Here is a 26,907-nt window from a genome sequence, read left to right as displayed (position 1 = left end):
AGCCCCAAAACATCACTGCTCTAGAGGAGAGCTGCATGGAGGAATGGGCCAAAATACTAGCAACAGTCTGTGAGAAGCTTGTGAAGACTTACAGAAAACATTTGGCCTCCATTATTGCCAACAAAGGGTACATAACAAAGTATTGAGATGAACTTTTGGTATTGACCAAATACTTATTTTCCACCATGATTTGCAAATAAATTCTTTAAAAATCAAACAATGTGATTGTCTGGGATTCTTCCCCCACATTCTGTCTCTCATGGTTGAGGTTTACCCATATTGACAATTACAAGCCTCTCTAATATTTTCAAGTGGGAGAACTTGCACAATTAGTGGTTGACTAAATACTTATTTGCCCCACTGTAATTACTGTTTGATTTTTAACACAGTTTGAGTTCAAACAGGATGAGGGAGACACATTCTAAAAACAGAAAAACATAATTGCTCGTGTTAACAACTGCAGACAAATCTACTTGTCACCAGCTAATAAATCGGCATATTTGTCATGCACTATGCTCCCCACGTGTGACGCTATCACAAAATGACACACAGCATCAGCACATTTACAAGTCATAAATAATTTCCTCCCCTTTGCATCAAGAGGACTGTGTTGCTGCCTGGACATTTTACACCTTTGATCCAACCTTCACCTTGAAGCTCAGCAGAGTTGGTCCCATGTCGTAAAGAAACTTCAAATATTGTCCAGATGGATTAATAATGGAAGTGAAGGATCAAAAGTAGAAGGAACGATGCGATTTTCATTCACATTTGGAGGGAAAGAAATGTCTCAAGAAGGAAAACTGCAATCAGTCAGAAGTATTTGAATCTTTAGGCACACTGAGTCATAGATATATTTCCACAAAAAAATGATACTTGCTTTATTTCATATTGAAACCTTACACGGCAGGGATCACCACCCTTTCCGAAGCTGATTACAGTACGTTTACTTTACAGTGCTAATAATAATTACAATTATTTATGTGACTGCACGAATCATTTAAACTATTCCCACAGTACTCATCAACATGGCATGAAATCTGATTCCTTTTGTATCCAGAGGTGGGTAGAATAGCCAAAAATTTTACTCAACTAAGAGTAGCGTTACTTCAAAATAATATTTAATCAAGTAAAAGTAGTTATCCAAAAATGTACTCAAGTACAAGTAAAAAAGTACCCAGTGAAAATAATACACAAGTAATGAGTAACATTATGAGTAACTGCTTATTTTTTAATGATTTTTTTTTAACATATTTTTTTTCTCTCAGCACACACATCTGTATGCATAGACGTCATAATGATATTGACAGGTCAGATTCGACCTTCTATATGAATCTATAAATCTAATATGTAGAATAAAGAGAAAAAATGTAACGACTCTTGTGTAGCCCAAAGTAGCGGAGTAAGAGTAGCGTTTTTTTCTTCACAAATCTACTAAAGTAAAATTAAAAAGTATGGCTTAGTAAAAGCACTCTTAGAAGTACATTTTTCTCAAAAAGTTACTCAAGAAAAATGTAACAGAGTTCATACAACGCGTTACTACCCACCTCTGATTGTATCTATATGCAACAAATAAGTGGCGGAAAAAATGTGAGCATAAACAGATCCTCTGAGTGGACCGTCTGACTGGGGGAAGTGGAAATGTTTTTTGCGGACCCCTCTAGACAACCAGCCAAGCGGAGGTTGGGGGCTGGCAGAGGTATTTTAACACTTAAAACACTATATTAAAGCTCCACGTATCATCTTACCTTTGTTTGACCTTCCCCTCACCCAAACACGGCCACTTTACACCCACAAACTGCGCCCCCCTAAGTTCCAGTTCCCCTGCAACACATCGTTTGTATACATGTCTGCCAGTGTTTCATGTGATCGTTTCTATACCATTCCAAGAAAATCACAATGTCCCAAAGATGTTGAGAAAATGTTAAAATAGGATGGCGGGCTACTCAGGTGGTCCTTAGGGCTACCTGGGACACTCGTTGGTGAGCACGAGGCGTTGAGCACTTGCACAATGTGATAAAAGCCAGTATGAGATGAAAACAAAAGTTACTTTGACAATTTGTAAATTTAAAGCTGATCTTGTATTGAATGTAACTATAGATTGTACCCAGTGTTTTGGCAACAGCATTAATTAACCTTATCATGGAAAACACACAACATTCTGTACAGTCATAAAATGTTTACGGACAGAGTATTAACTCACAACACTTTGCTATTTGGTATACTGTACTGTATAACATGATTTTTAATGTCACAAATTACAACAGTTATTCTCAAATTGGAGTCCCAGGACCCCTGAGTTATGTGAGCTGTAACTCGAGGTTTCTCAAAATAATTCTAGGTAATTTTGGGCCATTTAAAAGCACTGAAATGATTGTGACGTTAGGTCTGCACAATTAATCATATTTCAATCGTGATCTCATGTTAACTACCACAATTAAATGAACCTGATATCAGGTATTTACCTTTTAAATCAGGGGTCCCCAAACTCCGGCCCACGGGCCGGATACGGTCCACCTCCACATTTGGTCCGGCCCCCTGAACAGTACCAGAGAGCATTTTGATTTTTTTTGTTTCCAATAGTGTTATTTATTTCCTGGCTTTTTTTCTGTGAAGAACCCAGAGAGGGTTATTTGGTTACCATATTTTTCGGACTATAAGTCGCACCTGAGTATAAGTCGCACCAGCCATAAAATGCCCAACGAAGAGGGAAAAAAAACATATATAAGTCGCATTTGGGGGGGAAATTTACTTGATAAAATCCAACACACAGACCAGATATATCATCTCGAAAGGCAATTTAAAATAAAAATTAGGGCTGTCAAAATTATCGCGTTAACGGGCGGTAATTAATTTTTTAAGTTAATCACGTTAAAATATTTGACGCAATTAATGCACATGTCCTGCTCAGACAGATTTAAATGACAGTAGAGTGAAATGCCCACTTGTTAATTGTGTTTTATGAAGTTTTGCCGCCCTCTGTTGGTGCTTGGTTTGAGACAGATTTTATAGGCTTCAGCACCCATGAGCATTGTGTAAGTAATTATTGACATCAACAATGGCGGGCTACTAGTTTATTTTTTGATTGAAAATTTTACAAATTTTATTAAAACGAAAACTTTAAGAGGGGTTTTAATATAAAATTTCTATAACTTGTACTAACATTTATCTTTGAAGAACTACAAGTCTTTCTATTTATGGATCCCTTTAACAGAATGTTAATAATGTTAATGCCATCTTGTTGATTTATTGTTCTAATAAACAAATACAGTCCTTATGTACCGTATGTTGAATGTATATATCCGTCTTGTGTCTTATCTTTCCATTCCAACAATTTATTTCACAGAATATATATATAATTTACAGAAAAATATGGCATATTTTATAGATGGTTTGAATTGCGATTAATTACGACTAATGAATTTTTAAGCTGTAAGTAACTCGATTAAAAATTTTAATCGTTTGACAGCCCTAATAAAAATGTAATAGAGAACAACATGCTGAACAAGTGTACAGTATGATAATGTTACATGATGCATGAACAACGAAATGCTAACGTGGCTGGTATGTTAACGGAACATAGCTATTAAGAGTTATTCAGATAACTATAGCATAAAGAACATGCTAACAAGTTTACAAAACCATCAGTGTCACTCCAAAACACCAAAATAACATGTGAAATGATATAATAATGTGTTAATAATTTCGCACATAAGTTGCTCCTGAGTATAAGTCGCACCACGAGCCAAACTATGAAAAAACTGCGACTTATAGTCCAAAAAATACGGTATTACCCTCACAGAAAAAAGTTTGGGGACCCCTGTTTTAAATGCTCTACTGCACATATAATCCAGCAATTTCCTAAAAGTTGTAGGCCAACCACTGGGGGGCATGTTCAAGGTTAAAGTGGAAGTTCAGAATTTTTGACATTAGGCTTAATCTTAGATTTAGTGGGGATTAAATTAGTGGGGGTCGGTGGAATTGATTTCAACAAATTCAATGCAGTTTGTCAGATATTTATTAATTTCAGGGCTCCGGAGTGGCTAAGCTAGCGCGACTCATTTTTTTCTTCCTAGCATGCCAATAAAAAAATGATACTAACATATCTAACATAGTCAAATAAATTCAAAATGCAGATCGTTTTCGACTATTTTATTATTTTTTTTAGCTGAGTAATGCAACCACAATAGAGAGGAGTGCTTTTACTGGCACTACTGTATTTAACTTTGAGGAGGGTGGCAGGAACTCTGCCACACAAAAAAACTACAAATGTGCTGATTGCTTTACGGCAGGGGTCTCCAAACCAGTCCTCAAGGGCCGATGTGGGTCCTGGTTTTTGTTCCAACCGATCGAGTACCGACAGTTTAACCAATGAAGTTTCTTCTAAAACAAGCAGCACCTAACTGCAATCAACTGATTACACTTGTAAACAGGGGCATGCCAGGGATTTTGGGCCCCATGAAAAGATATCACTTTGGGCCCATTCTAGTGAATCTTTACACACTAGTTTGTGCCTTTTCTGCATTTAAGATGAAAATATATTTATGTAAACATACAGCGTATACAGCAATAATGTATAGACTGATATAATCTATAAGGAATGTACTGAAGGCCATCTTTTGCAATCTAAATATATTTTTATTAGAAATATCCTCAAAGCAAATACCATAATGAATGACTTAGAATAAATGTTTTGTTTTAACTTAACTATACTACAGTATACATTACAGTATACAACTGTTTTAGTATGAAGAGCTTGCTAAGGGTTTGCCTGCTACTGATAAAATGTAAGCTAAAAGTGGAGCAAACACTAGCTAGCAAACAATAACAGTATTTCATTATAGAGTATGCTTAGCCCCATCTGGAAACTCACGATCTCCACTATAGGCTACAGCTCCGAAGCGAGGTCCCTTGTTAACAAGCTAAATTCAATTGATGACAAACTAAATTCAATGAATTCTTGACAAACTGGATTCAAGCCGATTTAAAAAAAGAAAATTTCCACACAAATTTTCAACATCTGCAGGATATCAAAAAATGACGTCATTATTTGGAATTCATGTTTTTTAATAGGTGAATGTTGCTAATTGAGGCCGGGAAAATCCCGTATTTCTTAGAGTGAGCTTCGGAGCTTTGTAATAGACATCGCAAGGTTCCAGATGGGGCTGGAGTGTGCTAAGATAACAGGTTAATTTTCAGCACTACACTGATACAAGACACCAACCTTCCTTTGTGAAGTACTTTGTCACATCCTGTTGGCCTTTTCTACCCCTCTCCTGTTTTGCTTTCTTTTCTTTCCTCTTTTGATAACCCGATTTTTGTTTTGAAAACATTTCTGCAGTACCGCAGTAGTTATTGTCTGGTGTAAATGCGCACTGCTGCTCCCGGTCTGATCGAAGGAAGGGCGGACCAAACCATTAAATGAAAATACGGGGGTTGAGGGTGGGCTGTGTCTGGCAATACATATCCTCTCTGGGTGTTTTTTTTTGTTGCCAAAAACAAAACAAGAAGAATAAACCCTTCATTTTATTCCTATTAAAATTATAATGATTAATATTTCAATTTGCAAACGTTTACCTAATGTTCTAATTTCTTTGTGGGCCCCATCAGGGCATGGGCCCTTAGAATCAATATCACTTTTCACCCCTATAGACACCAGACTATAAGACACCAGATTGGTGCAGAGGTGTTTTCTTGTTTTGTTGTAATGAAATCCTGCACCCACTGCGGCCCTACGTGGAATAGTTTGGAGACCACTGCTTTACAGCATACCCCCCCTCCCTGCCATAAAAAAAAATCATTATTTATCCTTCACGCAGCCGCTGAAAACAGAAATATTGTTTAATCCATCTGCAGGCGAACTGAGATTGATTTTTGACTGATTGATGACTTTAGGACAATGTGGGTGTGCCCTGGTCCTTATGGGAAATGCAGCACTCGTCCTCCTGGCAAACGCGGTCTTCCTTAAGGCAAAACACTACCGCTATTGTCCACCGGCGTCGCTAAAATCGACCAAAACTTAAAAGTTACCAAGCTTTTAAGTCCATGACCGCATATATCGGTATCGTTTTGATGCCGGTATTAGATTTTTGGAGTTGGACAATATTGGTATATCCGCTATCTGTTAAAAAGTAATTATCGGACAACTCTACCCTTAAGTGGCAACACTTGTTAAACAAAATAAAAATCCACAAATAAGACGCTATGTTATAAAAGCTGAAGGGTACAAATGGAGAGAAAATGTAGCATCTTATAGTTTGAAAAAAGGGTAGTTCAATAAAATAAGTTTTTCCAAGAATTAGGGATAATTGTGATTAATTGTCATAAATTTGGGGTCCTCACCTGTGAGAGGTCCCAGGACCCGCATAAATTGAGAAAATCTGCATTAAAGTACTTACAATCCAGTGCCATGTTTGTGCTCTGCTATACATTCAAATGTATACTGACAAGGTCCGCCTCTGCTCTACATTCAGACCAACTCCTTCCGAACGTCAGATGGAGGTATAGTGTCTCCCAAAGCTGTTGAGTCTGATCTTCTCTGGCAGTATGATGTTCACCGAGTGTTCCGTCTCCTCCTGGCTAGCTCCGCCTGCCTCCTTCAGCAGGTGCTCGCGCTGCTGCCGCACAAGCTTGCTGTACTTGGCGTTGGCCAGCCACGCCTCACATCGGCCGAACAACACGATGCCCGTGGTGGCCAGGATGACCAGGCAGGTAAGTAGGGCCAGCATGCCGAAACACACCAGCTGACCATGGCTGGACAGCACGCCTGGGGAGCGGTGCACCGTCTCCTTCAGCGTGATCTTGAGCAGATCCCTCTCAGGCGGTTGGAGAAGCTTGTGGAAGGCGTGCGCAGGAAGCGAGTAGTGCTGTGGCGCCAGCGCAAACAACTTGTGATCGGCAGACTTGGCGGCAGCCTGCTTGGGCTTAGCTTTCAGTCGGTGCTGCACCGAACACAGACGGCCCGAAAACCACTTGGGGCAAACGCAGCGGAAGGTTCCGTCAGTTTGGCTGACGCACGTTGCACCATTAGCACAAGGCCCAGCAACGCACGGAGAGAGGCCGGTGTCGTTACAAGTCAAACCGGAGAAGCCTGGCGGGCAGGAGCATGTGAAGGTGTCTCCGTGGTTTGTGCAGTTGCCGCCATTTAAACATGGGTTGGCTTGACAGACATCTGTGTGGAGCTCACAGAAATTTCCAGAAAATCCAGGGGGGCAAAAGCAGGAAGTGTGAGATTCCATGGCGTCACCCGTTTCTGTACACGTACCTCCATTCTGGCAAGGAGATCTGAAGGACAGAAAGAAGATGATAGTGCTGACAGGTTCATTAAGGTGCTCACTGACATTGTAGTGCCGTAGTAGGCAACTGAAATGAGATTTTTGTTTTAGAACAGTGTCTTTCGAACCCCAGGGGTTCAGTGAAAGTTAAGAAACGCAGAGCCCATTTTGTACGCTGACTTAATCTAGGTAAAGTGGTGTTTTCGACAAGGTTCTGGAGTGGTTGGCCCTCAATTTACAGACTTTATTTTATTTCTTTCAAATGCTAGCCCTCTATCTAATGGGAGGAGAAATCGGTTTGCTCAGTGGAAGGGTGACTGGTACTTGGTATGAAGAAGCATAACAGACCTACAGACAGCGTGAACTGCCAAGGTTATTCGTTAAAAAAAAAAAAAAAAGGCTTTATTATGAAATTCCGAAGGGTTTGGTGAATGCTCCTGTGAAACTCGTGGGGTACCTTTAGCAAGGTTAAGAACAACTGTTACAGAATTCTATCAGTGTAGTCAAAGGTTTAAATCGTGAAAGTTCAGGTTTTGAAACTAAATAGCTGATGATAAAAATAAACAAAAGCCTGATTATTTTGAATATCAAAAACAGAATTTCCAAATTAGTGGTTATGGTTTGTGTCTAGTTATTCCAAGTTTGCCAAGTTTATCTGTAGTTGCCTGCTCCTAATGTGTCGACCAGTCCACTACCTCTTGTGTCACCCACTTGATCCTCCTCGTTTTGTACCTTATGTCTGTGTATTTAAGCTTCCTAAGTGTGTGATTGTCGATGTCAGACTTGTGTTCCCATGCCTAATTCAAGCCAAGTTTCCGTTTGGTAGTAAGTTGCTTTTGATAGCCAGTCTTTTGGTCACCTCCTGAGTTTTGTTTGTAATTTGTTTTTCTGTACTTTTCTGCATTCAAATATTTTTGAGTTCATTACTACAACCTGTTATGCCTGCATTTGACTACAATATGCTTGTTCCTCGCCTGCTCACCTTGACCCCTGACAGGTTAGTTTGGTTCTTAGTCTCAGGGAAAAAGGATTGATTTGTAACATTCCCCAAGGTCATAAGGACCAATTTCTTGTATTTCCTTTATTATGTAGACTTGCAATTTGAGTTTTCATAGACTGTGATCGACTGTACTGTATGAAACATCTTGATTTAGAAATTCCATCCATCTATCATCTGCCGCTTAATCCGGGGGTCAGATTGTGGGGGCAGCAGCTTTAGCAGGGAAGCCCAGACTTCCCTCTTCCCAGCCACTTCAGTCGGCTCCTCTGGTGGGATCCCAAGGCATTCCCAGGCCAGCCGAAAGACATGGTCTCTCCAGCGTGTCCTGGGTCGTCCCGGGGCGTCCCACTGGTGGGACATGCCCAAACCACCTCTCCAGGGAGTCGTCCAGGAGGCATCCGAACCAGATGCCCGAGCTACCTCAACTGGCTCATTTCAACGCGGAGGAGTGGCGGCTCGACACCGAGTCCCTCCCGGATGACCGAGCTTCTCACCCTATCTCTAAGGGGTAGCCCGGACACCCTGCGTAGGAAACTCATTTCGGCTGCTTGTATCTAGGATCTTGTTCTTTCGGTCACGACCCACAGCTTGTGACCATAGGTGAGGCTAGGAACGTAGATCGACTGATAAATCGAGAGCTTCGCCTTTCAACTCAGCTCCTTCTTCACCACTATGGGCCGGTGCAGAGTCCACATCACTGTAGACGCTGCACCGATCCACTAGTCGATCTCCCGCTCCCTCTTACCCTCACTCGTGAACAAGACTCCAAGATACTTGAACTCCCTCACTTGGGGCAGGATCTCATCCCCTACCCGGAGAGGGCACGCCACCCTTTTAGGCTGAGGACCACGGTCTCAGATTTGAAGATGCTGATCTTCATTCCAACCACTTCACACTTGGCATTCAAACTGCTCCAGTGAGAGTTGGAGGTCACGGCTTGATGAAGACAACAGCAACACATCATCTGCAAAAAGCAGAGATGCAATACTGAGGCCACCAAACCGGACACCCTCAACGCTTCGGCTGCACCTACAAATTCTGTCCATAAAAATTATGAACAGAATCGGTGACAAAGGGCAGCTTTGGCGGAGTTTAACCCTCACTGGGAACGAATTCGACTTACTGCCAACAATGCGGACCAAACTCTGACACCGGTCGTACAGGGACCGAACAGCCTTACCAAGGGGCTCGGAACCTCGTACTCCTGGAGCATCCCCCTCAGGACTCTTTGAGGCACATGGTCATAAGCCTTCTCCAAATCCACAGAACACATGGAAAATGGTTGAACGAACTCCCATGCACCCTCGAGGATCCTGCCAAGGGTGTAGAGCTGGTCCACTGTTCCACGGCCGGGACGAAAACCACACTGCTCCTCCTGAATTCGAGATTCGACTTCCCAACATACCCTCCTCTCCAGCACCCCTGAATAGACTTTACCGGAGAGGCTGAGAAGTGTGATCCTTCTATAATTGGAACACACCCTTCGGTCCCCCTTTTCTGCCAATCCAGAGGCACTGTCGCCGATTTTGAAGTTCTGACAATCCAGAGGCACTGTCCCCAATTTTGAAGTATTTATATCAAATGACTGTCAACTTGCGACCGGTTCCAGATCTCAGTCATTCTGAGAGCTGATCGTTTCCAATATCCTGTAGTGTTGTTTCCTGGGGAGGGGGCTTTCTAAAAATAACCCATTGGTTGCAAAGGCCAGACATCCTTGTCACCTCTCAGTTCTCATGTGTTCGTCCCCACACTTGCTCGGTGTCACAGCGAGAGGTCTTTTCATTTTGTCAGATCTCTTAATGACTGTATATGTGCCTTGACTATCAATCTCTCTACAATAGTCGTGACCCAATGAAAACAGTGGCTTTTGTGGAAAAGTTGACCGCAATACCTTCTCTCTTTTGCTCATGTCATACTGATGGATTAACTTCCCTGGATTCATGTCTTTTTTACTTGGGGGTTATCAAGCCTCAGCCTCTTTGGTCACAGGGCACTTTCTTAAATACAGGCTTGATTCATGAGGTCCCTTGGGGTACTGTCTTGTGGGCTATTTCATTTCACAAAGCAATCTATCTCACTTAACTCATTCGCTGCCATTGACTACGATAGACATAAAATCAATTTTAACTGTGCAGGGAGTGATGGCAGTGGATGAGTTAAAACAATAGATACCTGTGCAGAATACCCTTTAGAGATTAGTTTCACTGTAATTTATGTACTTGGAGTCATAATATGTAATCTGAAAATTAAATCATAGGATATGACATACCCGACTGTGAAGGAATTATAGCGCGGCTGTACTTACAAGACATTTAATAATGGAGCAGAATCAATGAGTCACTCCGCCTGAAGCGTATGTACGTGCACCGGGAGCATTGCTACAGGCGTGTGACTGTAAAATGTAGACTCCTGTATGTGTTGCGTTCATTGGCAGTGGAATAAGCAGTTTTAATGAATACGAAATGCCCGCAAGCAAGCAAAGGTCACATCTAAATTTCAGTGTGACAAAATTCAATCTATACAGGCTCTGTCAATTCTCTGACACACAAATGAAGGATATTGAATTTTTCATGGGGGGGGGGGGCGTGACTATGTCTCATGGGAAGGCTGCCAGACAGACAGGCACTTTGAAGAGTCTGCAGATTTGTAAACTGGACGCGAGTCTTCACTCTGTCATTCATGTATCAAGCTTTGTGGAGACCAATTACTGTCATAAGTAGACCCTTTTCTGAATATACTGTTAGTGGGCTTAATGATAAAAGTGTAATTTATAATTGTTCAAACAGCGTTTTTAAAGTTTTATAATTTAGGTAGTCCCAGGGTTACAAATGAGATCCGTTCCTAAGCTGGCAATGTAAACCGAATTTCCACGTAAATCGGAATTAACCCTTTAACTCATTTGCTCCCAAAAACATTTAAGTATGTTCTATTTTTAATTGTTTCAGTGTCTTAAAGATTTTTGGAAAGAAAGTATTTATACGTCTTTTAAGTTTTTTTTTTTTAGAAGAGACATCTCTAGGTTCTGATGCAACTTAGCTCCAAAGCACTGAAAAATCCATTTCAAAGCAATCAAACTGGCCACTGGAGGGCAGTAGCGCATTAGGTAAGACCCGCAACCAGATTCAGCGGAACAAACGGCCGGGGCGCCGGCGGAAGACAACCGAATGGACGTCCAGGATGCCAGGCGGCGGACAACCGAGCAGAACAACCGGGAGGACGCCCGGGATGCCAGGCGATGGACGACCGAGCAGAACGACCGGGACCACCAGTGCAGCGGACGATGCTGTTGACTCCGTGCTGCTCGCTGAGCAGAGCCCGCGGCGCCGTGCTCGACCGCTCGCGTCCCCCGCACCCTCCAGTGTCCCGCGACTCAACCGGAAATGCGCACGGCCAAACCAGTTTCCCCCCAGGAACACAAGTTCCCCACGCGAACTCCGCCACGAGGCAGTGGTTACCACTAAAGAAAGACTCAAAAAAATCCATCTTGATGAGACAGACGGCGGTGATGAGGGAAAAGTATACCTCGGCTGTCGCGGCCACAATAGCGTCATCTCTCAGTTCAAATGTGTAAATAAATTGTTACTTTGCTATGAAAAGCTCTATTTGTCTTGTTGCTCAAACTAAGCTATTTTTCTAATGCTGATATCTAAAGAATGAAAAAAGACAGTCTAATCTTTCTTTTGGTGGGTTCCATGTTTATATAGCAATAGAACAGAATTTTCTGTGGGCCTTGCAAAATCAGTCAATATCCAGTAAAACGGCCGGGAGCGAAGGGGGTTGCTCCTGTGAAAATGGCTGGGAGTGAATGAGTTAAGTGCCCCAAAATAATCCCCAAATTCCAAAAGTATTGTATTTTGTTTAATGATGGACGCTGCCCTCTGGTGGCAGCGTTGGGTCTTATCAGACTGTCGCCTTATGACTGAGGAGCAGACCCTCGTCTGACATGGATCAAGAACAGCTGCGCTCTGGTTTGGCCCACATCAGGCTGTAAGTTGTTTCAGCTAATATATGTTTGTGTGTGCATTTGTAATTATGTTTATAGCTACCATGTGTGGAGTTAGGTGTGAACGATTTGCTATGAGCATTGTAAATACGTTAGCATTCGTAGCATTTAAGCTAGCAGACTTTTGTAGGAAAGTTAGACTCATTTAATATACTAAATTTACATATTGATCAGACTAGATGGACGTTTTGAACACCAATTGTTTTGTGTCCAGTGTTGTTAAAATGCGTGTCGTTTCGAACATAAGTGTACACAGGAATGTGTGTAACAGCTTTACAAATTGTCAAAAGTGAAGGAAGTAAAACGCTTCAAAAAGCACAATTGCCTTGTAAAATGTCTGTCAAGCTAAAGAATTTCACGTTTAGTGAGGACAGAACACGTCATATTAATAAAGTACAGTATAAAATAAGATAGTATGAGGTACAATAAGGTTCTGTTTATGCAATTGAAAAAAAAAAAAAGACTGGCGACAAAATGGCTTACGAGACTCCGGTGTCTTAAAGTCGAAATGGCGTAGGTCCAGTACGTCGAAACCTAGAGACTACCTGTATATAAAAAAGAATTATAAATAAATAAATAACTTTTTCAATGCCGTTTTATCTAGCCCTTCTCAGTCGTTTTTATAAGTTACTGCCAGTGTTGAAACACAGACTTTGAGCGCACTTTTGTGGTTTAGTGTAAAAACAACATGTAAAACAGGGTACCCGCGGGTTATTAAAAGTATTAAAAAAGTATTGAATTTAGTTTTCCATTATTAAAGGTATTAAAAGTATTAAATTAGCTGTCGTAAGTCTGGGATTTTTTCACCGTGGTTTTAATTTTGAAGAACATCTCAGTGCAACCTAGATTATATCCATGACAAAGTTTTTTTTTTTAAATCCATAACGAAGATGACGCGTAGAATTTTTACGATGCACTGCACTACAAATCATAATGCACCTCGTGCGTACGCGCTGTTAGCATCATTAGGATCAACATCACAACAGCAGGCAATCGCACAGTACTGTGTGCTGACGTAAGGAACTGCTCAGATGCCTTAGTTGTTATGTTCGTCGAAAGCCTCAACAAGACAACCAAGTCCAAACAGTGAGGTATTGGATCAGCAACCAAGTCGCATCCAGATACTTTGGGTCGCAGTTTATGGGTCATGTGAAGGCAGTGGACCTGCTTAACATCTCAAAGTAAGTTGCCAATTTCTCCAATTAAAATGTGTTAGATGCAATAATGTATTTCTGCACGGTTTGCCTTTCGAATGAATGTGAATTTCATAGTTTTAACTCAAGAGTTAGCCATGTTCAATGGGGTATTGGCAGGTGCACTAGCCTTAGCATGGATAAACCGGAGTCGTAGATCCACCATCACCCTCAGATACACAACAAGGCTGACACTATTATTGGAACGAGTGCAGGGTAATGTTGATCTGAATAACATGGCATGGTGATAGGCAAATTATAATGTAGGTGATAGTAAAACGCCTCCTGGTATATTTAAAATAGAGCTGAAACGAGTACTCGAGCAACTCGAGTAACTCAAGTTTGAAAACAGATCCGAGTAATTTTATTCACCTCGAGTAATCGTTTATTTTGACAGCTCTAAGCATCACGTTTTGCTCGGACTACTTTTAATGCGGGACAACGCGCTGTCACGTGCGGAGAGGAAGAAGGAAAAAAAAAAACTTACTGCAGCCGACAGCCGCCACAAACGACGCCGACGTTGCTAAATACTAGCCCGCACGATGCTACGTTGGTACAGGTAGCGTCTGATGCGTCTCATAGAGATCACATGTATGTTGAACTAGATGCGAAATGATAGACTCGGCCGCGTCTGGGCAACGTTAGTAAACAGCCGCCATCTTAAAGCAGTAGAGCGCTAAGCGCTAATAAAGAGCGCTAAGCGCTAATAAATAAGATTAACGTTACTGTCGCTACTAGCTCACGTAATGTTAGCCCTGCGGAGGGCTAGGTTTCAATTAATTATGACCACTGTCGATGTGTGGCTAACGTGTCTTACATACAGGCTTTAACATAACATAGCATTGTGGAGTGATGAGGGTGTAAAATAAAAACTTAATCATGCTAACTATCAATTTTAGCTCAGTAGTCAATGCTGGATAAAACACCAAGTTGCACTGGTCCCTAATGTGCTCCAATACAGCCTGTATCATATATTTATTTTGAACACTGCAAAAACTCAAAATCCTACCAGGACTTACAGTTTAGACTAACTTAAAACTTAACTAGAACTTAAAAATGGCTTGACACAAATAGAAATGCAATTGAAACACGTGGGAAAAAAATCCTAACTTTTAAGGGATGTGTGTTATCAAGCGTAACGGCTTTTTTAGGTAAGATATATATAATTTTTTTTTTTTAATAAGATCTAAAAGTTTTTTGAGTGAAAGCAGTGAATTTGTCTTTTTTTTTTTTTTTTATTCTAGTTACATCTGAGATGCAATTGTTGGCTGTTTTCAACAATATACATCGAAAATAAAGACATTGATTGACTGAAAATGGTTCAAGATTAGATGAAATGTCTTGTTTTCTCATGTATATTTATAATTGCTCTTCACCTAAAAATATATTTGTTTTATCCGATTACTCGATTAATGGATAGAATTTTCAGTCGATTACTCGATTACTAAAATATTCGATAGCTGCAGCCCTAATTTAAATGTTTTTCTTGATTGAATAAGAGTATGGATTTTCTCTATCTGATTAAAAGAAATGTCTTCAATAGCTAACAAAGGATTAACATGTGTATTGTATACTTCTTGTAATGTGATTAGAAAAAAACAATTACCAAGGGAAATGGTCATGTGTAGCTTTTTTATTTTGTGGTAATTAATGGTAAACTACTGCCATTTAGTGGCTGTTTTTTAAACTTTCACTGCCAATTGCAAGATTTTCCCAAGCACTTTACAGTTAAGATGACCAACTTGACAATCACCAGTTAAGGTGGCCAACTTGACAATCACCAACCTACCACCTTGACTAGGTCCTCTTGAAAGGGAAACCTGTTGTATTTCAAATGTAATTTCTGAAGTTGCTTTACAAAAATAGTGTAAAATCAATTTTATCCTGGGGGAAAAAAATCTGAAAGACCTTATATTTAAATGTGTTTTAATTGTATCTTCAGTAAATGTGCATTCTTTTGTCAAACACACTTAGTAATTGAGGTTAAAATTGATGTTCAGTGCTTTATTTTTTTAATATGATTCAATATTATCTAAATAATGGGTGCGAGAAAAGTATTAATTTTCAGTTGAAATGGCATTAAAAAAGGTCTTAAAAGTCTTGAATTCAGATTCATCAATCCTGGGGGGACCTGTAAAATGATATGATATTGTGTTTATAATTTTACACATAAATCACTCCAGAGTATAAATCTCACCCCCGGCCAACCTGGGGGGTGGGTGGGGGGGGGGCGCGACTTATAGTCCGAAAAATACGGTAATCCAAAAAGAAGCAGTTGTGTTGAAGTAACACTTTCACAAACCAAAGATGTATAAAATTGAGTGTAAAATATGTTTACACTTCATCTTCCCTATAAATGTCAAGGCAAAGCATCCATTTTCGATACTTCTCCTGTTAAAGATCGTTGGTGGGCTGGAGCCCATCACCATGGGTTAAACCCCGGAGGGTTGCCAGTTAGCTACACCTCACATATAGAGACAGATATTGATTTACAATGGCAACTCACATAGAGACAGACAACTATTCAAACTGTCATGAGTGGGAACTAAATGCATGCTGCCTGCATGGAAGTCAGTTAAATAAACAGCAAGCTGTGCTCTGGTTTGGCCCACATAAGGCTGTAAGTTGTTTCAGCTAATATGTATGTATGTATGTATGTATATATATATATACAGTGGTACCTCTACATACGATCACTTCGACACACGATCTTTTCGACATCCGACGTAAAATTTGAGCCGCCATTTGTTTCTACATCCGACGAGTTGCTCGAAATACGACGACATGACAGCACTGCAAACGAACGCACGGTGGATTTTCTTGTGTGAGAAATCAACACAGTTTTCAAAAAAAGTTGATACAGTTGGAGAAACAAGGAAAAAAGTGATGCTTACCTTTGAAATGAAGATGCAAGTTATAGAAAAATATGAGCTTGGGGTGCGCGTCCCTGAACTGGCTCAACAATACAGCTCCATGGTCCTCTTCCGACCACCGTTCGCCACTATTTATAAGTTAAGGTGACAATTATTATTGTGGTAACATTGCCAAGGAAATCGCCAGCTTCGTCACGTTTTTATCATTTATTTAAGAACTTATCCAACACAAAACGCCCATTGTCTTAAGCAGTTGACCGCTCTCAAGAAAACGAAAGTATTATCTCTACCGCACCGACCTATCTCACTGAGACGTCACCTTCGCGGTGCGTTCAGGGACAGTAAAAAGTGTCCGCCATATTAGAATCCGATTCGTTACATTATTTACAGGAATAATTATTAATTATTCTTATTATTATTATATTATTCTGAATTATTTATTTATAACTTATTTGTTTTTCTATGTTTAATTGCCATTTGTAACAGTGCCAGCAGTATTTATTAAGAATTTAGTGTATGTTTTTAGGCTTTGGAACGAATTAATGGAATTATAATGTATTCCTATGGGAAAATCCTGTTCGACATACGACCATTTCGACTTACAAACAAGGTCCTGGAACGAATTAAATTCGTATGTAGAGGTACCACTGTATATATATATATATTCATTCATTCATTTTCCATGCCGCTTTTCCTCACGAGGGTCGCGGAGGTGCTGGAGCCTATCCCAGCTAACTACAGGCAGTAGGCAGGGGACACCCTGAACTGGTTGCCAGCCAATTGCAGGGCACAAGGAGACATACAACCATTCACGCACACACTCATACCTACGGACAATTTAGAGTGTTCAATCAGCCTACCATGCATGTTTTTGGGATGTGGGAGGAAACCGGAGTTCCCGGAGGAAACCCACGCAGGCACGGGGAGAACATGCAAACTCCACACAGGAAGGCCGAAGCCCGGGATTGAACCCTTGTTCTGGGATTGAACCCTTGATCTCAGAACTGTGAGGCAGACGTGCTAACCACTCAGCCGCCGTATTTGTGTAACCCATTCGATAATTGAGTATTTGTGATTGACTAACACAATGGAATTTAATATTATTAATTTAATATTTGCATTTCAATTAATTTAGTTTACAGATGATCTAATTCACAAAATGTGAATTGTAGATGAAACAAATCTTCACTTCTTTGCTGTAGTACCAAGTCAATGGAAATGTACCAACAACGCGATGAGACCAACCCCTTCTCAACAGCTGACCGCGTTATGAGCTTCTCTAGCAGAGGTGCTGCGTTGGAGAGACCCTGAGTGAATTTAATAAACATTTTAAGGTTAATTTCCCTCAAAGAAGCGAGTTAACCTTTTGTAGCACTTTTTCATCAGCGTGGGCTGAGTTGGAGACGGTGTGCGTGAGGCAAAATAACAGTTTACTCGTCCTTGGTAAGTTTAGCCTATCGAGCTACTCGGCGCTAACGTTAGCATTAGCTGGCCAGTACAGCCATTGATAAGAATTTGTTTACTAATTGTTGACTTAAGTTAGTAAAATAATTGTCATCCTGTACGTTGACGACTAGAGAAGAGAGTGGAACCCGACTTCATTGAGGCTGGAGCTGGTAAAAGGTTTTTAAAGCATCTTGGTGACTGTAAATTTGCTAACTTTAGGGAAAATGTAGTCGTAACAGTTGAACCATACGCACTCACGAAGCCTATTGTCTGTGATACTAAATTGTTGACAATTGCAACATTTAATTAAAAAAAAATTTTTTTTTTACATTGTTGAATCTATTTTTTTTTCATAAGTGTTTCTGTACATGTGTAAAATGAGAACAAACTCAACTCAATTATTGAATTGAGTTAAATTATGCTAAATGTTGTTAAATAGAACTTTAGTTGAGAATTAGAAAACAAATTAGATTACAATCGCTTCGTTTTATACAGGCTAGGTTTTTTGATGACCCTTGAATTATTCTGGATTTGGATTCTGGATTCTCCCTGAAGAGGGAGATGGCGAGCTACCCTTGATGGATGGACCTGACTGTTCCCTTTTCCCGAGGACAATCTTCAAAGTCCAGTGTGGTAGGATTGCAAACTGCTTCTGCAGTGGATCGGATCAAAAACTGAACAGTGCACTTTTATGTTCCTATAAATGGGGATAACTCTTCACTTATTTTGAAGGGATACTTAGTTATTTTTTTTCTGGTAACAATTTGAAGTGTGTTGTACTTTACAGCAGTGGTTCCAGACCTTTTTTTGCACCACAGACCAGTGTAATGTGGGCCTTTGTTTTACTGACCGGCAACGTGTCGCAGAAAATGACAATAAATATAAAATGACACGTGGAGGCTAAAAACGAATATTAAATGCAGGGAAAATGTCACTCACCATCTGTGTTGTTAATTTTACTTTAAAAATGTAATTAATTACAGTTACAAATTACTTCTCCCAAAAAGTAATTGCGTTAGTAACTCAGTTACCTGTATATAAGAGTAATTAGTTACTTGGCAAAGTAACTGGTGATAATTTTCGTGTTTTTTTTTTTTCTCAAAAAAAAAAAAAAAAAAAAAAACAGGTCACACAATGTGAAGTTAAAAGGGTTTTTGGGACAAATAAATGACTCTAGTTCATTAGTTCCCTTCTGTCTACTTTCGACCTGTGTAAGTTTTAAAACTTTTTCATCATTTAAAGATAGATTTAAGTTTTGCCAATTTTGAAACATTTTAGATAAAAAGTAACTTAGGTTCGCTAGGAAGGTTCTCTACAACAGAGCCTTCTTGAGAAGTCTACTGCTTTAAAATGGTGACTGTTTACTAACACATCTAGTTCTTTATACATGTTGCTAATGCTGCCGTGTCTGCCATTTTCTTCTAGTTCTGTATACATGTGATATCTACCGTAGCATCATGTGGGTGTAGTTTTTAGGCTATCGGCTACAGTCCGGTATTATTGGAGCCACCAGGCATAGTAGCATCGCTTTTGCAACTGCGTCACAACTCCTTTGCCTCCTCCTGACTCCTGCTCTGCTCTCTCGTCTCCGTGAGTCCGTCTCTCTCAGACTTTTCTCGTGTCAGTCAACCAACATAATAACGCACACCTTTCCTGCTTCAGTAACGGTAACGGCGTTGCCAAGATGAGAAAAGTAATTAATTAGATTACTCACTACTGAAGAAAATAACGCCGTTATTAACAACACTGCTCATCATACACTAAATGGCCTGTCCTACAACTTGTCGCAAGCGTAGTGAATTCTTCTCCAGTAGGGGTGTAATGGTACACAAAAATCTCGGTTCAGTACGTACCTCGGTTTTGAGGTCACGGTTCGCTTCATTTTCGGTACAGTAAGAAAACAAAATGCAAAATATAAATGTGCTGGTTGTACACACCTTTTGTGCTTTCAACAATAGGAACATTAGCCTATACAAAGCTAGAATTCTGCTCAAAAAGTAGCGGGTATTTAAAGATAATCCAACAACAATTTGCCTTTCAGACCCCGCGTATTGGTCTTCTTTCTGAAAGAAAGAAGAAATAAGAAGTCCTGTGCTAAAGAGAGAACCAATCCCAATGACAAAGATTTTAACATGTATTTTACAAATGAAATGCCTCAATGAATCATTTTTTTCCCCTTATGAACTGTTTTCAAAAGCTTTATTGGTGGATTTTCTCAAGTTAAAGCGCCACATAGAAATTAATAAATTTAATTGTGTAAGCAGGATCTGTGTATTATTCTTATTATTTAATTACAGGTGTTTTAGCTAATTTCAATTTATTTTATTTAAATGGGCTATTATTTATTTTATTATGTGTTTATATTTTACAAATGTGATGTAGTATTCATTTGTATTGTATATTTTATGTTGTATACCTTTAGTTCCTATGTGAATATTAGTTCCTACTTGTTTTGTTGTGGTAGGAGGGTTTTGTATTGAACACGGGGCCATGTTGGTTATTATTATAGCAGAGAAGATAGCAGTAAATCAACAAAGACAAGTCAACTGTGCCCCGATCTACCACTCAAGAGATCTGATGGACTCAAAAAGTGGGTTACGATTGCATATTAGTTTGGAAATCAACCAGATCCACTGTATTTTTACACGAGTGACTTCCGGTCTGCCCAATCCTGGCTACCGGTGGTAGTATTGACGCAGGAGGGTCGCGTCTCGCGTCAAATAATAAACTCTGCCGTTCTTTTCGCGTGCGGCGTGTTGAGCCGCTTCTGGGACGCTTCTGACACGCGGCCGCACTGCGACTGGTGTGCATTGACTGATTGACTTTAACGCCCGCATTTCACTACGTTCTTGCGGCGGCCACGTTGTCGCGCCGTTGACGTTTTTGGGTTATACTGTCCTACCGTGTCGGTCCTCATCATAGTAGAGAAGACAAAGTAAATATAATCTACACAAAGAAACTGTAACCCGATCTACTCACGGTATCGAAAAGTAAGGCTTACATTACGTCAGAAATTCATTCACTACACCTCCGTTCCGAACCGAGCACCACGTACAGAAACGGTTCAATACAAATACATGTACCGTTACACCCTTATTCTCCAGTCATGAAAGGTTTATTAGGGTTAGGGTTTAGCAATACCACCACCACTACCATGAGGTATGATGCTCTCAGTGCATTCACTTTTGTTGCCTCGTTTGCTAGCTTTTAGCCACATATAATGCAGAATGGACTTGGTTGTAGGCTCCTTTTCTGGCTCCACAGGTGCAGCACACAGCCAACGGTAGCTAAAGTTATTGTTTATATTGACTGGCGCTGGGCTGCTGTAGGTGTGCAAACACCCTAGTAATTGTGGCCAACCACTAGATGGCGACCTATACAAATCTTTACCCGGATTAGTCGATAGTGTACACAGGGATATTGACGTGTCAGGAGCCACAGTCCGGATTGCAGTCGTTAATAAATTATTTATTTCTCTGCGGCCCGGTAGAATGCACCACGGACCGGTGGTTGGGGACCACTACATTAGAGAGACGGCGCTAGGCCGAGAAGGCAGGGATTGGAAATATGTTATAAATATTTGTACATAGTTTTCTTTTTCAATTATAATTTTCAATTTACATCTTTCATGGCTCCAGTTATTTATTGTGTGCCAGATTACTTGCTTACACCAAAATTTTCCTTCCAGAGACTCTATGCCCAATTGAAAAAATTCTTGTTGGACCTACAGGGGGTACATTTGTAATTAAGTTTGTGGAGTTACATGTAAGCGATTTGCTATGAGAAATTCAAATACGTTAGCATTCGTAGCATTTAAGCTAGCTAAGTGTTTTATTTTTAAAATGCGTGTCGTTTTGAACATAAGTGTACCTATACGTGTTATAGCTTTACAAATTATCAAAAGGGACGGAAGTAAAAAGCTTCAAAAAGCACAATTGCCTTGTTTGATGTCTGTGAAGTAGGGCTGTCAAAATTATCGCGTTAACGGGCAGTAATTAATTTTTTAAAATTAATCAAGTTAAAATATTTGACGCATTTAACGCACATGCCCTGCTCAAACAGATTAAAATGACAGCACAGTGTCATGTCCACTTGTTACTTGTGTTTTTTGGTGTTTTGTCGCCCTCTGCTGGCGCTTGGGTGCGACTGATTTCATGGGTTACAGCACCATGAGCATTGTGTAATTATTGACATCAACAATGGTGAGCTACTAGTTCATTTTTTGATTGAAAATTTTACAAATTTCATTAAAACGAAAACAGTAAGAGGGATTTTAACAAAATGTCTATAACTTGTACTAACATTTATCTTTTAAGAACTAGAAGTCTTTCTATCCATGGATCGCTTTAACAGAATGTTAATAATGTTAATGCCATCTTGTTGATTTATTGTTATAATAAAAAAATGCAGTACTTATGTACAGTATGTTGAATGTATATATCTGTCTTGTGTCTTATTTTTCCATTCCAATAATAATTTAGAGAAAAATATGGCATATTTTATAGATGGTTTTAATTGCGATTCATTACGATTAATTAATTTTTAAGCTGTGATTAAGTCGATTAAAAAATTTTAATCGTTTGACAGCCGTACTTAAAAATGAACATCTTCACGTTTAGTGATGGCAGAACACGTCATATTAATAAAGTAAAAAAAGTTACTGTGAGGTACAATTAGGTACTTTTTATGCGACAAAAAAAAAACAACAACAAAAAACGACTGTAGACAAAATGGCAGACGAGGCTCCGGCGTTGTAAAGTTGAAATCGTGTAAGTCAAGTTCATCATAACCTGGGGACTATCTGTACTTTTTTAGTGGGAAATGAAAATATTGAATGATGAAAAAACTAAAGTGATCCCAGTTTTTTGGGGGTTTTTTTCTCGGTGCGAGAGTGGGAGGGGTTGAAAATCAGTAATTACTACACTTGAAGCTGAAAGTTACAACTCTCACAATAAGCCACTTTAGTAAACAACCCTATTCAAAGCAGCTTGGGGGGGCTTTTCCATCTCTTGAACATGAGCTACTGCTCCCCCCTCTACTCTGGGACGTTGCCAGCACAATTTCCTGACATGGTTAGCTCACAAAAATTAATTGCTTGTGTAATCTCACAGTGACACTAAAAAGAACGTGCGATTTGCAAACAAGCAATTAGAAAGTCGACTTTCCATAATATATCCCTTTTTAAGTGCGCATTTTTATGATGCTTAGTCCCCGAGGTCCGTTTAACATCAACAGACAAAAGAGCTATACGGCAAAGCGTTTTGCTCTAATAGTTAAAAATGATTATACAGGCTTTATTACCTCACATCAAATGACATTTAAAATTGACACGGTTCTTGCTTGGATATAAAATTATAATCTTTGAGTGTTATAGGAAAATGAAGAAAGCTCAATGGAATAACAATAGCCCTTGATCAGGCTACATGTGTTGGAGTTCAAAACACACGCCACACGCTTCAGTATTATAAGGCATATGTACAGTTCCTAAGGTGGTCCCTCCCTCTGCTGTTGATTGAAGATTTATATCACAGCAGCTTTAACAGCTTTGTATAAAGCTGGGAAAGGATACAAAACCATCTCTAATAGTTTGAATGTTCATTAATCGACGGTCAGAGAAGTTGTCTAAAAATGAAGAGAGTTTGGCACTGTTGCTTTTCTCCCAAGGAGTGGCCCTCCACCAAAGATGACAAGAGTTGAGTGCAGAATACTCAGAGTGGTAAAAAAGAACCCTAGAGTGTCTGCTAAAGACTTACAGAAATCACTGGCCCAGTCCTATATCTCTGTGCACACATCAACTATATACAGTTGTGGTCAAAAGTTTACATACACTTGTGAAGAGCATAATGTCATTGCTCTCTTGAATTCTGTCAAGAGGAGTGGTCAAAGATTCAACCAGAAGCTTGCCAGAAGCTTGTGGATGGCTACCAAAAGCGCCTAATTGAAGTGAAAATGGCCAAGGGACATGTTACCAAATATTAGCGCTGCTGTATGTATATTTTTGACCCAGCAGATTTGATCACTTTTTCTGTTAACCCATAATAAAGTCATAAAAGAACCAAACTTCATGAATGTTTTTTGTGACAAAGAAGTATCTGTTCCAATCACTCTATCGGAGAAAAATCAAGAGTTGTAGAAATAACTGGAAACTCAAGAGAGCCATGACATTATGCTCTTCACAAGTGTATGTAAACTTTTGACCACAACTGTATAAAACTATGGCCAAGAATGGTGTTCATGGGAGTACTCCAAGGAAGAAGCCGCTGTTGTCTAAAATGTTTAATGTTTGCAAAAAGGCACTTGGACACTCCACAGAAGTTTTGGCAAAAAATATTGTGGACTGATGCAAACAAAAGTTGAATTGTTTGGGAGTAACACACAACGTCATGTGTGGAGGAAAAATGGAACAGCTCACCAACATCAACACTTCATCCCCACCAAGAAGCAGGGTGGAGGGAGCATCATGATCTGGGGCTGTTTTGCTGCCTTAGGACCTCGACAACTTGCAATCATTAATGGAAGAATAAATTCCAAAGTTCATCAGGATGTTTTCCAGGAAAACCTGAGGCCGTCTGTCAGACAGTTGAAGCTAAAAAGAGGATGAATGCTGCAACAAGACAATGATCCAAAACACAGAAGTAAATCAACTTCAGAATTGTTTCAGAAGAACAAAATTTATGTTCTGGAGTGACCAAGTCAAAGTCCAGACTTGGATCCCATTGAGATGCTGTGGCATGACCTAAAGACAGTGATTCATGCCAGACATCCCAGGAATCTGACTGAACTATAGCAGTTTTGTAGAGAAGAATGGGCCAAGATTAGTCCTGATCGATGTGCCGGTTGAAGTTATTGCTGCCAAAGGGGGGGCACAAAATATTAAATGTGATGGTTCACTTACTTATTTTTCATTGTTGTTGTACATTGTTTGCATACTATCCTCATTAAAATCTGAAAACTTATAAATGTTTAGGTGGTTTTAGTTAAAGCAGACACTTTTTTGACAAAGATGTTGATTGATGGTGATTTTATGCAGAAATGTGAGAAATTCCAAAAGGTTAAGATACTTTTTCATACAACTGTATGCTTTGTCATATATCCTCGTCTAGCTCTTTATATCGCCAGTGCTCTTTGCTGTGTGCTCTTGTTTGGTTAAAAATATTGCGCACACTCGGAAAATGAGAGCGCCACTGCCACCCACTGAGTGAGTGTGCAAGTACACTTTATTCTACTACTGCAAAAAAAGTATGTTTCCCCGAGGTCACATGCGCCATCCCCGGCATGGCTCTGCGCCCCACTGTTTGAGAAGTACTGAGTTAATTGAAGGTTCATAATGGGCAGAGTTTGGACTCCAGAATTGGAGAATGGTTAGGCTTGAAAAAAAATGTAAGAAAAATCCAGTACCCATCAATGAGGCATATGTTCTTCCTCAGCTGGCATGTTGGTCCGGTGAAACCTTGAGGACAGACGCACAGGTATCCCCCTTCTCCGGTCTCTATGCAGGTGGCATTCTCAGAACAAGGACGTGACGAGCACAGTCGAATATCTGCAGTAACACAAACGCACCGAGAGAATTCTCTTTTTAGCTGTGACGTCTTTCTTTCAGTCTTGCTTTTGCTGCTTCCCACGTGCTCGTGCCCTTTATTTCCATCCGCCACTGCAGCATTCTCTGCTATAACAGCAAAATTATACACCCCAAGATGCAGAGCGTATTCTCGAGATAAGGGTCACCTTTAACAACCTTCTTCACCTCTCCTCTTCATCTAAAAATAAACCCCATTATATTCCAGATGTCCCCTAAGGCTCAATGACTCACCCTAACCCCTAGGCTGAGTGTGTGCTACTTAATGGGGGCTCACCTTGGTCACACAGGCTGCCCAGCCAACCCTGTTGACAGACACATTGCCACGCTTTCTCACAAGAGCCGTGCAGGCAGCCCGGGAAGGGGATACAGCGCTCGCAGTGGTCCCCCTGCCAGCCTGGTTTGCACCTGTGAAAAAAAAAGGGAACAATCCTGAACTATTAATACACCGCCCACACTCCTCTTGTCCCCATAATGCCAGCAGGCTGAGATGAAGCTTTGATTGTGGCTGGAAAATCCATTGCTTGCCCGAACAAAAGGCTCATCTAAATCAATACAACAAATCATCAGCCATGTCCAAAAACACAGGATATGAGTTTTCTTATCACAAGCATGGCTACCTGCACTTTCCAGTCTTTTCACAGAAACCATTCTCAGTGTTGCAGCTGCATCCCCAACCTCATGAGAGGAGAAGAAAGATGCATTGTTTTATTCATGCTGTTGTAAATCACATTAAGAATCAAAAAGCAGCTGGAGTTGACACGAGACATATCGAATCGGATTACCTCCTATGACGCCTGTTACGACTACAAACAAGAGCGTGGCCGTGAGATGCATTGTGATAGTCGTTCTGAAGCAAATTCCTGCAAATAAAAGAAAAAATATATGAACTGTTTCCAAACAAATGAAGGCATCTTAAAAGTTTATCCAAAAGTGACGCTATACGTTTTTCATATCATTTCTCATCAAAGTGGCACACCTGCACGCGTCTATATGCATAAAGCACGCGCAGGCACTGTAGACAAAGGGTTAAGCCCCTTCCTCACTAAATCTTCACTTCTATCGCAAAAATCCTAAGAATAAGATACAAACAGATGCTCTTACCTATGTAGCGTCCGCGTGTAGCCTACGAGTAATGCAACTCATATTTGAGAGATGCGTCAGGGCTGGGAGAGCCAAGATCCAAGGCGCGCAGATGGAAGTGATAACAGGGCTGTTCTAGATAGAGAGGTAGGGTGGAGGCGGGGGGGCAAGGGGTTGGGGGAGGACCCGGAGGTTTTGAAGGGACTGCTGCATCCAACAGCATCCCAGTGCAACAAGCTCCTCCTACCTCATAAAAGAGAAAGAGTGTGATCCCCCCCACCGACCCTCTGCCACTTCTTTCTAAGGGCTGAGGGGCATGTGTAATCAAAGGCCACCACTGTGTTGCCTGTGATGGCCCTGTTAGGAAATTATGGTAAAACAAATAAAACGTTAGGAAAACTACAATACAGCTGCATCTCTGACAGACTGCTGTGCTGTTTAATTCACGTGTATAAATCACAC

At 40.3% G+C, this 26,907-nt stretch overlaps 2 protein-coding genes across 2 annotated transcripts in view; one reads left to right on the top strand and one right to left on the bottom strand.

Annotated features, from left to right (window-relative positions):
- Positions 1-308: 308 nt before the first annotated feature.
- Positions 309-26,609, bottom strand: LOC130931538 (protein delta homolog 1). Its single transcript, XM_057860435.1, has 6 exons — positions 26,467-26,609; positions 26,148-26,225; positions 25,983-26,040; positions 25,640-25,770; positions 25,185-25,326; positions 309-7,281 (listed from the first exon to the last, which is right to left on the bottom strand). Exons 2-6 carry the CDS (start codon positions 26,197-26,199, stop codon positions 6,489-6,491), a joined length of 1,176 nt encoding a protein of 391 aa, XP_057716418.1. The 5' UTR covers positions 26,200-26,225; positions 26,467-26,609; the 3' UTR covers positions 309-6,488.
- Positions 17,091-26,907, top strand: part of LOC130931535 (brain-enriched guanylate kinase-associated protein) — a 272,836-nt gene continuing 263,019 nt past the window's right edge. Inside the window, exons 1-2 of the mRNA XM_057860428.1 lie at positions 17,091-17,783; positions 18,282-18,419. The gene's annotated coding sequence lies outside the window, so the exon portion shown is untranslated. The remainder of the gene's footprint in view (positions 17,784-18,281; positions 18,420-26,907) is intronic.

The sequence above is a fragment of the Corythoichthys intestinalis genome, chromosome 15 (genome assembly GCF_030265065.1).
Source record: "Corythoichthys intestinalis isolate RoL2023-P3 chromosome 15, ASM3026506v1, whole genome shotgun sequence".
Lineage (NCBI taxonomy): Eukaryota > Metazoa > Chordata > Actinopteri > Syngnathiformes > Syngnathidae > Corythoichthys > Corythoichthys intestinalis.
Note: the sequence above shows the minus strand (reverse complement) of the source record. Positions and strands in the feature narration are given on the sequence as shown.